Genomic DNA, 16,801 nt, shown 5'->3' with positions numbered 1-16,801 from the left:
TGGGAAGCTCTGCTGGAAGCAAATGCCCAACTCCTTTGCACTTCAGCCAAGAGGCATCTGCTGGGAGCATTCATAGCAGGGGAAGACAATGTGCGAGCAGATAATTAAGTGCAAGCCTTTCCCTCTGGAGGCATATTTGAGAGTACAAAAGAAACATTGCTGCTAACCACCCACAGCAGGTCTCCTGAAGCACTGGCCTTGAGTGCTCCAAAAGCCCTCTTCCCTCTGAGGATAGTGAAGAAAACAACCACACATACAGGAGAAGGCTCTGTGCCCTGCTCTGAGCCAGGGCTCTAAATGCAGGCACTTGGGAAAGCATCTTGGCAGCTCCAAGCCACAGCTGCTGGGGGGCATAAAAAGAGAGTTAAAAAATTAATAATAATAAAACCCCCAATATTTAGTACTGCCTTCCATCCCTAAAGGAGCCATAACATCTCAGAAAGGCTTTCCTCACTCCCAACAGTGCTTTTCCTCACTTTTAACACAGCTAACCACAGATGTTTTCCTGTTCCCAGCTGGAACAGCAGGGACTTTGGAAAGGTACAGAACAGTTAACTCCACTTGAGCTTTGACCAGAGCAGCAGCTTCTGTTTGTCTTGCTCCCCTGGTTCCCCTGTCTGGCTGACCTTTTGCACACACTACCATCACCTCATTTAACTACTATCAGTCTCATTTAACACAAGGAGGAAAAAGTCCCACCATGGTTTAGGTTGGAAGGAACCTAAAAGATCAGCTAGCTCCAACCCCTTGCCATGGGCAGGGACACCAGTCCCAAGCATGAGAAAAGACCTGCAAATCACAAATCCTAGCAGCAAACAAACAGCCCAAGATTCTGATGATCCTTATGGAAGAGGACAAGCTGCACCCATGAAGACAGCAGCGTCCACACACGTTTAGCTCTGATCTCAGGAGAGCTAAGCAGTGTTCTGAGCAAGAACTCATAAGCAGACAGGGCCTCAGCTGCAAGACTCTGCATGTCTGCAGAACAAACTCCTAAGCTACCTGTAGTTGCTTATCACCACAGAATACCAGGGCCAAGTGTTAGGTAAGAATGGCTTTTGGAGCAGCCACCTCAATATGCTTCACGTTATCAGTCTCAAGCAGGCTGCTGAATGCATGCAGCCAACAGGTAACAGCCCTTCTGCTTGTGCCATTTCTTCACAGGCAGCTGCAAGTGCTCTCCAGGAGAAATCCACTGGAAGGTGAGGGTTAGAGACAGGCTGCTGCCAGTGAAGTGCACCTGCATCACACTCTGGAGCCCACGAGAGGAAACACCCTGTGTCACTGAACCACACTGCTATGGTCAGCCCACAGCAGCAAGCCAAGATGAGTTTTCAGCTCCTGCTACCTCCCACTTGTCCTTGTGAGGTGCAGCTCAGCTACAGCCCCTAGATCCAAGCAGAGGTAATTAAACAGGATGATTGGTGCTGCTCTCATGCGACTGCTCAGCACATCTGCCCTGCCTCTGGGGGCCTTCAGCTGCTGCAGCTCTGAGGCTACCAGACTCCCAACCTGCCCGTTACCCCTAAGAGCAGCTGTGCCAGCCCTGCCTCTAAGAGGGACTTAGCTCATACCTTTGGCATTCTGGTCATGCCACCGACGAGGATGACTTCACCAATGTCACTCTTGCTGACCTCAGCATCCTGCATGGCTTTCTGGCACGGTGCCACTGTCCTTTTGATCAGATCGGCCACGATGCCCTCGAACTGCGCCCGGCTCAGCTTCATGTTCAAGTGCTTTGGTCCAGAGGCATCCATAGTGAGGTATGGCAAGTTAATGTCAGTCTGCAGCAGAGACACGGGGTGAGAAACAGCAACAGCAAGGAAGCTACAGCCAGCCTTCAGACCAACTTCCAGGCTCTGTTCTGGAGCCCAGACATGCCCCTTGGCTCTGCAGCCAAGCCTTTAAGGGGCAGCAGGTGTGCTCTTCATGGAGTCAGGCTGGTTGGAAAAGCCCCTCACCAACTCCAACCCATACCCCTACTCCACAAGGTGCACCTCAAACCATATCCCCCAAGCACCACAGCCAAATGGCTTTCAAACCCATCCAGGGTTGGTGACTCCACCAGCTCCCTGGGCAGCTCATTCCAGTGCCTGACCACTCTTGATGGGAGAAATTATTTCCTAATATCCAGTCTAAACCTGCCCAGTGGCAGCTTGAGGCCATTCCCTCTTGTTCTATCACTAATGACCTGTGAGAAGAGATCAGCACCAACCTCTCCACAACCTCCTTTCAGGTAGCTGTAGACAGTTACAAGGTCTCCCCTTAGCCTTCTCTTCCTCAAACTAACCATCCCCAGCTCCCTCAGTAACTCCTCATAAGGTTTATTCTCCAGGCCCTTCACAGCTTTCTTGCCCTCCTCTGCACTGGCTCCAGCACCTTCACAATCCTCTGGGGTGCCCAAAACTGAACAAAACACTCGAGCTGTGGCCTCACCAGAGCAGAGTACCAGAGGACAATCCCCACCCTGCTCCTGCTGGGCACAGCATTCCTTAGACAAGCCAGGATGCCACTGCCTTTCTTTGCCACCTGGGCACACTGCTGGCTCATACTGAGTTGCTTTTAACACTTCAGACACTTCATTTTGTAAGACATCTCATGCTTACAGCTGTTAAGTCTCAATTTTAATACTTTGAGGTTTTTTTATTGTCAAGCAAAACCATGTCATTTCTCTGCTGTCCAGGAGGTAAGGAGTTAAAACATTAGAAGTGACAACCTTAATCCTTTTCCTTTAAGGTAACACAGAAGCAAGTCCCCCCCCTGCAGAGCTCCTAAATCCTTTGCCAAAGGATTCACATCTCACATAAGCCACTTTAAGGCAGTAACTCAATTGCTTTGTAAGTGCAAACAACTCATGTTGGACAGTCAGTCCCTTGCCATTTACCATAAAGTCCATCACTGACTGAGACCAAAAATCTCTTCTCTTGGCTATCTGGCAATGATCCTACAAACTCCCATGCTGGATTTCCACAGCAAATCTCAACTGAAACCATCTTGCTCAAGTGCTGAGTCATGCTGACATCAAAAGCTACTACAAATCAAAGCAATAAAAGCCATTAATGCTTTAAGCTTTAGAGCTTAAATTTACTCAACAAGAATCAGAGAATCAACCAGGTTGGAAGAGACCTCCAAGCTCATCCAGTCCAACTTAACACCCAACCCTATCCAATCAGCCAGACCATGGCATCAAGTGCCTCATCCAGTTTCCTCTTGAAGACCTCTAAGGATGGAGACTCCACCACCTCCCTGGGCAACCCATTCCAATACCAATCAATCCCTCTCGGGAAGAACTTCCTCCTAACATCCAGCCTAGACCTCCCCCAGCACAACGTGAGACCGTGTCCCCTTGTTCTGTTGCTGCTTGCCTGGCAGAAGAGCCCAACCCTACCTGGCTGCAGCCTCCCTTCAGGTAGCTGCAGACAGCAATGAGGTCCCCTTGTTCTGTTGCTGGTTGCCTGGCAGAAGAGCCCAACCCTACCTGGCTACAACCTCCCTTCAGGTAGTTGTAGACAGCAATGAGCTCTGCCCTGAGCCTCCTCTTCTCCAGGCTAAACAACCCCAGCTCCCTCAGCCTCTCCTCAATGTGACACCTTTATTTACTCACTGATAAACAGGAAAGGACAGCCTTAGACAGAACTAAAGCTACCTTAGGGTGTGCATTCACTTTATAAACAGCCTCAGAAACATTAAGGGAAAGTAAGGCCCAAACCAAGTTGTTTCCTCCTCACTGTTAAAGAGTTAAGGAATTCACTTTTTCCTGGCATGACCAGCTTGTATTTGCCAACTCTTGAGCTAGCAAAACAGAGCCTGCTATGTCTCTGGCAGAACTATGCAGCCATTGTGACTGGCCTAAACTCCTTGCTAGCAGCTCCCCACTGGCCAACAAAAAGACCACCATGCAAATCCCCCCCCCCCCAAAATTATGTTTATTCAGAACCTAGAAACTGGCAGAGTCCCCATTTCAATTACTATATAATTGACCTTAATTTCACTTAGGCAAGATTATTACATCCCCCCCAGCTTGCTGCCTCTCTCAAGCTCCTTATTCAGTGAATAAAGGATGTGCCTGAATGCATTACTACACAAAGTCAGTGGAAAAAATGAAAAGGGGTATGTTGGCCATTGTCTAGGCAGTCCTTCCATAGGCAAATAAGCAAAGATTCGTTACAGAAATGATGTCTTATTAGACAAAATTAGCTGTTCCCATGGAATGAGCAGCACCAAGGTTCTGGAAGTACTTGCACAAAGCTGCCAAGTGCTTCCAGTAACCCAGCAGCACCAGCTGCAGCTAAATTGCCCTGATTTCAGATTTCTAAATGACAGAATTAAGATGGGAACAAGGCCACATTCCCTGCAAGATGGGAAAATATGGTGCCAAGAGAAAGGCACAAGCCAGCATCTGCAGGCTGTCTGAGCTTCCAACAACTAACTGTGCTCCTAAAGGCTAACAGAAAGGCCTTTAGCAGGGTAAGGTGATGTCACTGCTACACAGAAAGCAGAAGCTTGTTCTGCTTCCACAAGGAAATAAAAGGCAACGATTTCATGAAGCTTGGTAAACAGAAATAATGCAGACCTCAGTGTAGCACAAGGTTTTAGTGGACTGCTTGGGGCCCAGCCACCTACCTGCACCGATGATGAAAGCTCACACTTGGCTTTCTCTGATGCCTCTCTCACCCTCTGAAGGGCCATGTTGTCTTTAGTCAGGTCAACACCCATCTAGGTGACAAACAACACAGGTTAACATTGCACAGGAGCCACAGAAAGGGTTTCTTCACAGGCTCACAGGATGTTAGGAGTTGGAAGGGACTCAAGGAGATCACTGAGTCCAATCCTCCTGCCAGAGCAGGACAATGCTATCTAACACAGAGGAACACATCCAGACAGGCTTTGAAAGGCTCCAGAGAAGGAGACTCCACAACCTCTCTGAGAAGCCTGTTCCAGTGCTCTGTGATCCTTACAGTCAAGAAGTTCCCCCTTGTGTTGAGGCAGAACCTCTTCTGCTGCAATTTACACCCATTGCTCCTTTCTTCATTGCAGCTCAGCCTCCCATCACTGCTCAGCATGAAGATGTTTGTACAAACACAGCCCAGTATGCCCACTCCAGCTCATCTTTCACTTCTGGCAACTGTGTTCAGCATTTCAAGCACATCCACGAACCCTCTCTGTTCTGACAGTGATTATACAGCAAGGAACTGACTAAAGCAGTCACATTAGTGAACACAAAGCTAAGAATGGATGGGTAAAGGAGGTGGAATTACACTGCAGCCAAAACTGTACTCTATGCAACTCTGCTGACACACTCAACTGACACAGAGATTTTCAGTATCAAAACTAAGCAGACTATGAACAGGACAGTCCTAGAGGAAAGAGGCAGAGTCCTGCTATTCTACTTTTCCAGGAAATGAATATTCCACCAAGTTCAATAATTGGAATCCAGGCCAAGAGACATCTTAAATTTGAACTGTATCATAAGTTAAGGAAGTTCCCTTTCTCTTGTAGAAGTTCAGTGTGAGAGACTAGACTTTGATGAATGAGATACCTTACCTCTCTCTTGAACTCTTTTACAATATGCTGCAGCAAAGCCTGGTCAAAGTCTTCTCCACCTAGGAAAGTGTCACCGTTGGTAGACTTCACCTCAAAGACTCCTTTCTGGATTTCCAAAATGGAAATATCAAAGGTGCCACCACCCAAATCATAGACTGCAATCCTACAAGGACAGAAAACCACTACTGTTGGGACAAAGCTGGAAAATTGAACTCCTCAGGAGGTGAAGTGTGCAGAACTCACAGTTAAAAGCCTCTCTAAAGCCAGCAGTGAGCAAATGACACGGAGAGCTCAAGGATGCTCTGTACTAAGTCCATATGAAGCCTTCTCTAAAGATCACAGGATGGAAGGGACTCAGATCATCCAGTCCACTCCCCCAACAGAGCAGGACCACACAATCTAGCTCAGGGCACACAGCAACGCATCCAGACAGGCCTTGGAAGTCTCCAGGGAAGGAGACCCCACAACATCTCTGGGCAGCCTGTGCCAGGGCTCTGGGACCCTTCCAGTCAAGAAGTTCCCCCTTGTGTTGAGCTGGAACCTCCTGTGCTGCAGCTTCCATCCATTGCTCCTTGTCCTATCCCAGGGAGCAGTGAGCAGGGCCTGTCCCCCAGCCCTCAGATGTTTATAAACTGATTAAATCTTCTCTCAGCCTTATCTTCTTTAGACTAACAGCCTCAGGTGCCTCAGCCTCTCTTCAGGCAGTGCTCCACCCTCCTCATCATCCTCATAGTCCTCTGCTGGACCCTCTCCAGCAGATCCCTGTCCCTCTTCAACTGGGCAGCCCAAAACTGAAGGCAGTGTTCAAGATGAGGTCTCAGCAGGGCAGAGTAGAGGGGCAGAAGAACCTCCCTTAATCTGCTGGACACATTCTGCTTAATACACCCCAGGATCCCATTGGCCTCCTTGGCCCCCAGGGACATTGCTGTGCCATGGATGTTCTCCACCAGCACCCCCAGGTCCCTCTCTACAGGGCTCTCTCCAGCAGATCACCTCCCAGCCTGTCCTGCTGCAGTTTATTATTGCTGCCCAGATGCAGGACTCTGCACTTGTCCTTGTTGAACCTCATTTGGTTCCTCTGTGCCCAACTTCCCAGGTCTCTCTGGATGGCCACACAGCCTTCAGCTGTCTCAGCCAAGCCTCCCAGCTTGGTGTCAGCAGCAAACTTGCTGCTTAACCTCACTTGTTACTTCTCCTCCAAAGCAAGACTCACACACATGTATGGACAAGGCCAGGGACACCAGAACCATTATGAAACATGTTTTTGAAAGGGTGAGGCTTTCAGAGCACCATTAGCTACATCAGAAACACACATTCTGCTACCCAACCCCTGCACTTACATAACAAGTCCTGACAGTGACAGAAGGCTGAATGCAGCCAGGGAAGACGATGCCAGCTGTGGAAACCAAGCACCAAACCTCAGCATACCTCTGGTGCCACTTCAGCACCAGAGAGAGCCTTCCACCCAGCTGTTCCTAAACCACACCTGGCTGTAAGATAATTAAACTGACACTTAGCTTTGATAATTAAGTTGTAGCTGCAAGTTATGAACTGACTTTAAGGAGTAGGGTTGGCACAGAATAGAGGTGACATTACACAGCACTGACTCACAGCAGCGAGTCTGCTTTGGCAGAGCTCCAACCAATGATTTTACCAAAGAGAAAGCAGAAGAGGCATCTGCAAAGCAATTTCCAGCACAGGAGAGGGTTGGAGTTATGAACAAGCACTTACACTTTGTCTTCAGACTTGTCCAGACCATAGGCAAGTGCAGCTGCTGTTGGTTCATTAATCACTCTCAGAACATTCAACCCAGCGATCTGCCCAGCGTCTTTAGTAGCCTGAAGGAAAAGGAGGAAGAGCTCTGACTACTGAGGGAAACCAAATCATTTATAAGCCCCCAAATCTTCCAGCTTGGTCAATACCTGTCTCTGGGAATCATTGAAGTAAGCAGGGACTGTGATCACAGCATTCTTGGCTGCATGTCCCAGGTAATTCTCTGGAAGAAAAAGGAGACAAACCCAGGAAGTTAGAAGAGAGTACAACAACCAAATGATTATGTAGCTGGAAATCATTTTCCTTAACTAAGAAGAGAACACAGGCTTGCTGCTCAGGAACTTGCTGCTTTTGATTAGGCAATGGAATGGACTGTCCAGGGAGGTGGTGGAATCACCATCTCTGGAGGTCTGTAAGACTGGATGTGGCACTTGGTGGCATGGTTTAGCTGCTGTTGTGCTGTTATAGGCTGGACTTGATGATCTCAGAAGTCTTTTCCAGTTTCAATGATTCTCTGATTCCTATATGATGCAGAGGGAGCCGTGCAGAAATCAAGTTCTCCACAGAACATGGAGTAGGTTGTGGGCTCCTAACAGAACTAACCACCTTTGCAATTAATGAGTGACTGAATGCCATTAGCAAGGGAGAATTCATCTGAGATTCTTTTTAGTGCATGGGACTGGAGCTGTTCTCAGTTTTTTGGGTGTTCCAACACGTGATGCACTTAAAACTCACTCATTTTCACCCTGTTTATAAAAGTCTGCAGCAGATAACCTTTATATGGCACAAACAACAGACATTAACTTCACAGGTGTTTGAGAGCACAAGTCAGCAAAAACAGGTGTTGCACCCTTAAGGCCACCCTGAGGTTTGTGACTTAAGGTCACATATTTCCCTTGAAAAAGAGGAGGGTTCAAGTTGTGCCAGGGGAGGTATAGGTTTGGTATTAGGAGGAAGTTCTTCCCAGAGAGAGTGATTTGCCATTGGAATGGGCTGCCAGGGGAGGTGTAGGTTTGGTATTAGGAGGAAGTTCTTCCCAGAGAGAGTGATTTGCCATTGGAATGGGCTGCCCAGGGAGGTGGTGGAGTCTCTGTGCCTGGAGGTGCTGGAGCCAAGCCTGGCTGGGGCACTTAGTGCCATGGTCTGGTTGATTGGCCAGGGCTGGGTGCTAGGTTGGGCTGGCTGAGCTTGGAGGTCTCTTCCAACCTGCTTGATTCTATTAATACCACTGTGTAGTCCCTGACTGAGGCCAAGTAATTCCTGTGCATGGGATAGTGTCAGCACAGGAAGCAACTTGCCTTGGAAGAAGAAACAGAGGGCAAGGGAGATGGCTTTGTTGTGTGCCTTAAAGGTGTGCAAGCTTGCTGCAAGCACTGTAGAAGGAGGGGATGTGGGACCTGAGTGGTTGCTTGATTCTGTTCTATATGCAGATTCAGAGCTGTTTTTCAGTAAGAACATGCATGGTGCAGTGGGAATGCAGGGACATGATTTATACCTATGCATTAGCTCTGCACAACCCTTACACACAGATCATTTCCATAGCTCATGTGGCATCCAGGCCACAGCCCTACAGCAAGCAAACCCCTGCTAAAGACAGAGGAACACTACCCTCAGATTGATCACACCTAACTGCTGACTTTGCAGCACTTTTGGGTGGGGCTTTAGCAAGTGTCCAGCACCCAAACCTGAAAACTAATCTCTCTAAATGAAGCTTTACCAACAATATTGAGCCTTGTCCCTCAAACACTTATCACTGGATGCATGATTACCAAACAGCTCTTACCTCTATGTATGACAGTCAATTCCTCCAACACCCCCCCCCCCCAAAACACACCAGGAATTGAAAAGGAGAAAAAACAACACAACAAAACCACCCAAACCCAAACCCAAAAACTTTCTCCAGGCAAAGGGATATTTTCCCCTAGCAAAGATCTGAAGTCAGCACTGGTTAAGAAGCTATTCTATCAGCCCCCACAACAGGTCCCTTGAACATTCCTTTTCTTGCTACAAATCTTGCAGCTGATTAAGGACAAAGTCAGTCAAACTCACAGCCTGGGAGGCACAAGGCCTGCAGATCAGGAGGAAAAGTAACCATGGGCTCACTTAGCTTCCAACTAAGCATCAACTCAATCAGTATTCAATTTTGGTCAGGATGTTGCAAGTAGAGTACTGATATCTTGTAAAACATCCCAGACTGAGGTAAGCAATGATTTTCCTTGAGGCTCTGTAAGAGGCTCATCACTGCAGCCTTCCATGGCATGCTCCATGTAAGGACCTGCTCTTCAAGGATGCCCATAGCACAAAACCTATATAGTGGCTATACTTCCAAGCTATGCAGCCCAGCAGGCAGGTCACATTGGTACACACTGATGGCAAATGGCATCCTGGCCTAGATGGGGAACAGTGTGGCCAGCAGGACAAGGGAGGTTATTCGTCCCCTGTACTCAGCACTGCTCAGGCCACCTCTTGAGTGCTGTGTCCAGTTTTGGGCTCCTCAATTTAAGAGAGATGTTGAGGTGCTGGAAGGTGTTGAGAGAAGGGCAGCAAGGCTGGGGAGGGGCCTGGAGCACAGCCCTGTGAGGAGAGGCTGAGGGAGCTGGGGGGGTACAGCCTGCAGCAGAGGAGGCTCAGGGCAGACCTCATTGCTGTCTGCAGCTGCCTGAGGGGAGGCTGTAGCCAGGTGGGGTTGGGCTCTGCTGCCAGGCACCCAGCAACAGAACAAGGGGACACAGCCTCAAGTTGTGCCAGGACAGGGCTAGGCTGGATGATAGGAGGAAGTTGTTGTCAGAGAGAGCGATTGGCATTGGAATGGGCTGCCCAGGGAGGTGGTGAAGTGGCCATGCCTAGAGGTGTTGAAGCCAAGCCTGGCTGGGGCACTTAGTGCCATGGTCTGGTTGATTGGCTAGGACTGGATGAGCTTGGAGGTCTCTTCCGACCTGGTTGACTCTATGATTCAAAGTCCAAACTGTACCAACCTGCAGTTTCCTTCATCTTCATTAGCACAAAGGCACCGATCTGGCTTGGAGAATAGAGCTTCCCATGAGCCTCCACCCAGGCATCACCATTGGAGGCACGGACAATTTTAAATGGAACGTTCTTACTGAAAGAGAAGGAGTCCACCCTCAAATCCTGCACCAGCACACAGCACAAGTCTCCTACAGCTAGGAGCAGATGCACAAGCTCTAGACAAAGAATGCTGAAATTGCCAAGAGCAACCTCAAATACAAGAGTCTCAGACGTGCCAATGTGCTACTGCTCTTAACTAGCTACATCACTTAATCATAAGCACTAGCTAGGATCATACAGCTTTGACTATAAACATCCTCAAGAACCAGAGGTCTCCTTTGACAGATGCTTTTAGCACAGCATCAGTGAGGCTGTAGGGGAAGGCAGACTAAACAGTGGACCTCTGACTTCTCTGAAAACCTTACAAAGATTGGTAACTAACATCAAAAGAAACTGAGGAGATTTACTTTAGCTATTAGGAAGAACTATTTCAGGGAGGGAGGTGAGAAACTATCACAGGTTGCCCAGGGAAGCTGTGGATACCCCCTTCCTTTGAAGTATTCAAGTCCAGGTTGCATGGAGCTTTAAGCAACCTGATTTAGTTGAAGATGTTCCTCCTGGACACGCAGGGTGGGGGACTGAAACGAGAAGATCTTCAAGACGCCTTCCAACCCAAACCATTCTGTGACTTTCTAACACAGCTTGGCCCTAACACCCTCAGCAACGAACCTCTGAGGCAGGTTTATACTTCTAACAGCACTGCATTTCTTGCACTGCTGGTGGAATAGCTTTCCCCTCCTCACTCACATATCCTTCTTCACTTCGGAGTCATCAAAGCGCCGCCCGATCAGACGCTTGGTGGCGTAGAAGGTGTTGTGTGGGTTGGTGACTGCCTGCCGCTTGGCTGGCATCCCCACCAGCCGCTCGCCCTCGGCTGTGAATGCCACAACTGAAGGGGTTGTCCTGGCACCTTCTGAGTTTTCCAGCACCTAGGGGAAAAAAAAATGTTAACAGAACAGAGGCAAAACCACCCATGGCCTCTGAGAATATCCCCTCGCTAAAAGGCAGCAAGGGGCTGAGGTGGGGCTGGGGAGGAGCAGATGAGGGACTGGAGTTGTTCAGCTTGGAGTGAACAAGGCTGAGGGGAGACTTTCTGGCTCTCTATGAAAGGAGGTTGGAGCAATGTTAAGATTGGTCGCTAAGAAACACAAACTTTCAGGTTGGAATCATAGAATCAAGCAGGTTGGAAGAGAGCTCCAAGCTCATCCAGCCCAACCTAGCATCCATCCCTAGCCAATCAACCAGACCATGGCACTAAGTGCCTCATCCAGTCTTTTCTTGAACACACACAGGGACAGTGACTCCACCACCTCCCTGGACAGCCCATTCCAATGGCAAATCACTCTCAGAGGCAAAAGACCCTCAAGGTCACCAAGTTCAACCTCTACAAGGTTCACTCTAAACCATATCCCCAAGCACCACATCCAAATGAGTTTTAAACATATCCAGAGTTGGTGACTCCACTACCTCCCTGGGCAGCCCATTCATAAAATCAACCAGGTTCAGAAAAGACCTCCAAGCTCATCCAGTCCAACCTAGCACCCAGCCCTATCCAATAAACTAGACCATGGCACTAAGTGCCTCATCCAGTCCCTTCTTGAACACCTCTAGGGATGGTGACTCCACCACCTCCCTGGGCAGCCCATTCCAATGCTAATCAATCCGTCTGGGGAAGAACTTCCTCCTAACATCCAGCCTGGACCTGCCCTGGCACAGCTTGAGACTGTGTCCCCTTGTTCTGTTGCTGGTTGCCTGGCAGAAGAGCCCAACCCTACCTGGCTATAACCTCCCTTCAGGTAGTTGTAGATAGCCATGAGGTCACCCCTGAGCCTCCTCTTCTCCAGGCTGCATAGCCCCAGCTCCCTCAGCCTCTCCTCAATGGGACACCTAATGTCCAGTCTAAACCTAAACAACAGGGCAAGAGAAATGGGCCCCAAGTTGCAGCTTTAGGTTGGCCACAAGGATCAATTTCTTCATGGAAAGGGCTGTAAAACCCTGGAAGAGTCTGCCTAGGGAGGGATTTAAAATGAATGTAGATGTGGTGCTGAGGGATGTGCTTTAGCAGTGGACTTGCTAGTGCTGGGTTAATGGTTGGCCTTGATATCTCAAAGGTCTTTTCCCAGCTAAACAATTCTATGATATTTAAGATCAATGTACACATTCAACTTCCAATACCATCACTGCAAGCTGGGGTTAACTTTTGACTTACTTTGGCTTGCTTTCCTTCCATAACTGCCACGCAGGAGTTGGTTGTCCCCAGATCAATTCCAATAACAGCGCCTTTAATTGCTTCTGACCTGTGAAGCACAGGATGGGAAAAAGAAAACCAACATTACTGCTAAAGGGAAAGAAATTGACAGCAAGAAAACATCCTACTCTAAAGATAGGACAAAGGGATTTTTCACTAGATGTTAAGGAATCCACCTGGATGTTGTGATCCTGGGCAAGCTCCTGAGGGCTTCCTTCCGCCCCTCACCATGCTGAGATTCTGTCAAACACACATCACATTCTCTGACTCTTACATCAGAGTTTTATCTTGGGTCTTTGTTTTCAATTGGATCCTTTATAGCTAAACTCCTGCTTGTTACAATAAACATAACAATTATCCTTCTTCACCAGAGTAAGCTTTATTGCAAACACTGCCAACGTCCTGTGAGGATTTTGACGCAGACCAGTGGTAACTAACTCTGTCCCTACACACAGGATGTGTTTTGTCTTACTTTTGATGTTGATCAGCCAGAATAAAAATGTAAATAAGTTGTAGAGGTTTATATGCTGTTGCTTTGCATGAAAAGAATACAGAGAGACAGCAAATCACTCAAGTAATGCAAGGTTCTCTGAACCAGAGCCAAAGACAGTTCTCTTCTTGATCCTGAGGGGCAACAAGTTAATTTAATGCTGAAAGATGGGAGTGGCTCTTACACAAGACAAAACTGAACCTCCTCCCCTTTTCTAGAGAGTGTATTGTGCCTTCAAAAGCTGAAGAGAACTCCTGAATCAGCTTTGCCTTAAACCAAGCCATGTCCTGCAATAGAGGAAGCACACTGAAGGTGAAGCAGGATGATGTTTATCACCTCCACACTCAAAGTGAGTTCTAATTCCAGGTCAAACATGATGTGATCTTGGAAATGTGCAGCTGCTCAGCTTCTCTGCACAAACTAGAATGGAGCAGTTTTCCCCTCACACAAACACATGTTCCACTCTGTGGTCTGAATCAGCAACTGCAACAAACCATCTGACTAAGTTACACAACTGCTGCTCACGTCCCATTAGCTTGCAACAAGAGAAAAAAAAAAGACAGTGGTAAAAATGCACAAGAAGCTTGAAATGAACTTTTATCTGTAGTGAAATAATCATGTCCCAGGTTGCATCAAGGGAAGTGTGGCCAGCAGGTCGACAGATGTGATTCTCCCCCTCTACGCTGTTCTGATGAGATCCCACCTGGAGTACTGTGTCCAATTCTGGAGCCTATGTTACAAGATGGATCTGGCTATACTGGAATATGTCCCAGAGAAGGGCCATGAGGATGATCAGAGGGCTGGAGCTGATCTCCAGGCTGAGAGCTGGGGCTGTTCAGTCTAGAGAAGGCTCCAAGGAGATCTTATTATGGCCTTACAATACTCAAAGGGGGCTAGAAGAGAGCTGCTGAGGGACTTTTCAGGGTGTTGGGTAGTGATAGGACTGAGGGGAATGGAACAAAATTGGAAGTAGGCAGATTCAGATTGGATATTAGGAACAAGTTCTTCACCATAAGAGAGGAGAGACAGTGGCACAGGGACGTGGTTGGGGCCTCATCCTTGGATGCTTTTAAGGCCAGGCTGGATGTGGCTCTGGGCAACCTGATGCAGTGGAAAGTGTCCTTGCCCATGGCAAGGGGGGTTGGTACTGGATGACCCTTGGGGTCCCTCCTAACCATGACAATTCTGTGATTCTGTGAAATAGAGCCACTCAACAGTCTCCTGCTTGCTGGAGGAGGGTTGGACTAGATGACCTTTGGAGGCCCCTTCCAACCCAAACCATTCTATGTTTCCTCTCCTTTCATGTCAATCTAGAAGTTGTTCCTTCAATACTTGGGGCATTTTTTGGTTTTAGGGGGGGAGGGGGAAGGGTGTTTGTTGTTAATCAAGCAAATCTCAACGATCCCTGTAGCTGTCCCTGGAGGTGTTCAAGAAAAGCTTGGCTGGGGCACTTAGTGCCACAGTCTAGTTGACTGGATAGGGCTGGGTGCTAGGTTGGACTGGATGAGCTTGGAGGTCTCTTCCAACCTGGTTGATTTGATGACTCTATTTTGTGGATGCTGCTGCTGGTGTGAGAAGGGGGGGGAGAAGTCATCTGAAAGCTTTGCTTGAAAGAAAAAAAGCTCCACCACCAAGAGGTAAAGAAATAGCCCTTAAAAAGTCACACCCACAAGCTTCAAGTTTATCCTGCTGGTTTTGCTCTGTTACTCCATCTCTGACTTCAATAATCAGTCCAGGTATCAGGAGGAAAGGAAACATGTATCAAACAGCCAAACTTGAACCAAAAATGAGGAAATACTTACGCATATTTCCTGCTGGATGCTGCTCTGAGAACATTCTGACTGAGGCCATTCCAGAATGTCTACAAAGACAATCAAACAGAAACTTAGCTTCCAATATGGAGTGATCTTCAAATATTAAGTGATCTTCAAATATTCAGTCATTAAAAGTCATAACTTTTAAAGGAAGAAAATTTCCTACTACAACGTTTTGCTTTTAAGAACTCAAGAATAAGCTAAGCAAGAATTTGAGAGACTCAAACTGACACAAAAGTTCAGTTTCTACCTCTGACATAGCCCTGGTTTATATGATCAGAACAGAGCTATTTTTCCTCATGCAAGCCAACCTCCACATATGCTACCAGGCAAAAAAAAACCGACTGAAGTAAATTAACTCTGAACCTTCAGCTTCCAGTGAGCAGCAGCAGACAAACATTAACCACACTCAACGCTCTATGTGTGGTCAGCCACAAATGATCTACTACATCCCTCCAGAAACCTGCAGCCCAAATTTTGCAGTAACTCTTTAAAGGACACAAAGAAAACAGCATCTTGTAGAACTCTGAAAGCGTCATCCCTTCTGTTTTGAGGAGTTTTTAGCAAGGCATCTTATCACAAACAGAACCACAGCAATACGGGAAGGTTCGTTGATTCTTCATAACACCTGGCCTAGAGGCACTCGGTGCCGTGGTCTGGTTGACTGGATAGGGCTGGGCGCTAGGTTGGATTGGATGATCCCGGAGGTCTCTTCCAACCTGGTTGATTCTATGTTTCTGAGCAGATAAGTAAGGGCTGAGGAAGACCTCATCAGCACCGTGCTAGAAGCAGTGATCTGCTCTGCAGATAAGTAAGGGCTGAGGAAGACACCGATCAGCCAGTCCAGCACTGAAAGCTACAGAATTTGGTACCCGATCACCAGACTACATTCCTAACACTTTCCCTATATGATCGCCACCATCATTCGCACAGAGAATAGTACAATCTACTATAAAGCTTCTGGAAAATAAACCCAGACACGTGGAACACGCTCGCAGTGCGCTACCTCCTACTCAGCCGCCGGCTGCTGGTACCCCCGGCAGGGTGGTTAACTCTTTACCTCACAAACCCCTCCACACTCCAGACAGACCAAGGAGTCAGCGGCCCAGGCCCATCCCCGGCCCTTCCGGGGCTCGCACACTACCAAGCGGCCGCCCTCGCACACCCATAGCCCCCTCCCGAGTCACTACCGCTCCCCCAAGACACGCTCGCCCTCTCTAGCACCCCTGTCCCCTCGGGCCTCCCCCGTCCCCTCCGACCTCCCGCAGGCCTCTCCCGTCCCCTGCGGCCTGGCCCATCCCCCTCCCAGTCCCGCCATCCCTACCTGCGCCAGCGCGGGCGGCGCGGGCGCGGGGGCCGGGCGCGGCAGGAGCAGCGGCAGGCGGGCGGCGGCGCGGAGCATGGCGGCGGAGCGGCAGGGCGCGGCGGCAGGGCGCAGCGGGGCCGGCGGCGGAGCGAGGTGTGCGCGGGGCCGCGGCGCTTCTGGAAGCCTCCACCCACGTGGGCCGCGGGGAGGGGCTGAGGGCGCCTCGCAGGACCCCCGCCCGGGGCTGCCCGCAGAATTGCCTGATCTTTACGCGCCTTCTCTGGCGCTCCGCTCAGACACCAGCACCGCAGCAGAGAGGCGCTCCGCAGCGCTGAGACTGTGGCAGAACCCGCTATGTCAGGCGGCAGGCGCTGGGGCGAGATACGGGCTCTGCGTGGGACACCGGCACGGTTGGGACGGTCGGGGTCCTGCGGGCGGTGCGCACTCAAGGTCGGACAGGATAAAGCGCAGGGAGATTGCAGCGGCCTTGCGTCAGGCGGCGCTGCGCATGCGCCCTGCGCTCCGAGCGGGTCCTTGCGTCAGGCGGCGATGCGCATGTG

At 49.2% G+C, this 16,801-nt stretch overlaps 1 protein-coding gene across 1 annotated transcript in view; it reads right to left on the bottom strand.

Annotated features, from left to right (window-relative positions):
* The window catches only part of HSPA9 (heat shock protein family A (Hsp70) member 9), a 28,434-nt gene extending 12,082 nt beyond the window's left edge, over positions 1 to 16,352 (bottom strand). Inside the window, exons 1-10 of the mRNA XM_064161492.1 lie at positions 16,260 to 16,352; positions 14,924 to 14,982; positions 12,593 to 12,680; positions 11,131 to 11,312; positions 10,293 to 10,417; positions 7,467 to 7,540; positions 7,276 to 7,382; positions 5,545 to 5,707; positions 4,624 to 4,716; positions 1,575 to 1,784 (exon numbers count right to left, since the gene is read on the bottom strand). Of these exons, the coding sequence (XP_064017562.1) occupies positions 1,575 to 1,784; positions 4,624 to 4,716; positions 5,545 to 5,707; positions 7,276 to 7,382; positions 7,467 to 7,540; positions 10,293 to 10,417; positions 11,131 to 11,312; positions 12,593 to 12,680; positions 14,924 to 14,982; positions 16,260 to 16,337 (1,179 nt within the window). The 5' untranslated portion in view covers positions 16,338 to 16,352. The remainder of the gene's footprint in view (positions 1 to 1,574; positions 1,785 to 4,623; positions 4,717 to 5,544; positions 5,708 to 7,275; positions 7,383 to 7,466; positions 7,541 to 10,292; positions 10,418 to 11,130; positions 11,313 to 12,592; positions 12,681 to 14,923; positions 14,983 to 16,259) is intronic.
* Positions 16,353 to 16,801: the final 449 nt, after the last annotated feature.

Source organism: Pogoniulus pusillus, chromosome 22 (assembly GCF_015220805.1).
Source record: "Pogoniulus pusillus isolate bPogPus1 chromosome 22, bPogPus1.pri, whole genome shotgun sequence".
NCBI lineage: Eukaryota > Metazoa > Chordata > Aves > Piciformes > Lybiidae > Pogoniulus > Pogoniulus pusillus.
The sequence above is the reverse complement of the archived record's forward strand: the minus strand, read 5'-3'. Positions and strand labels throughout refer to the sequence as shown.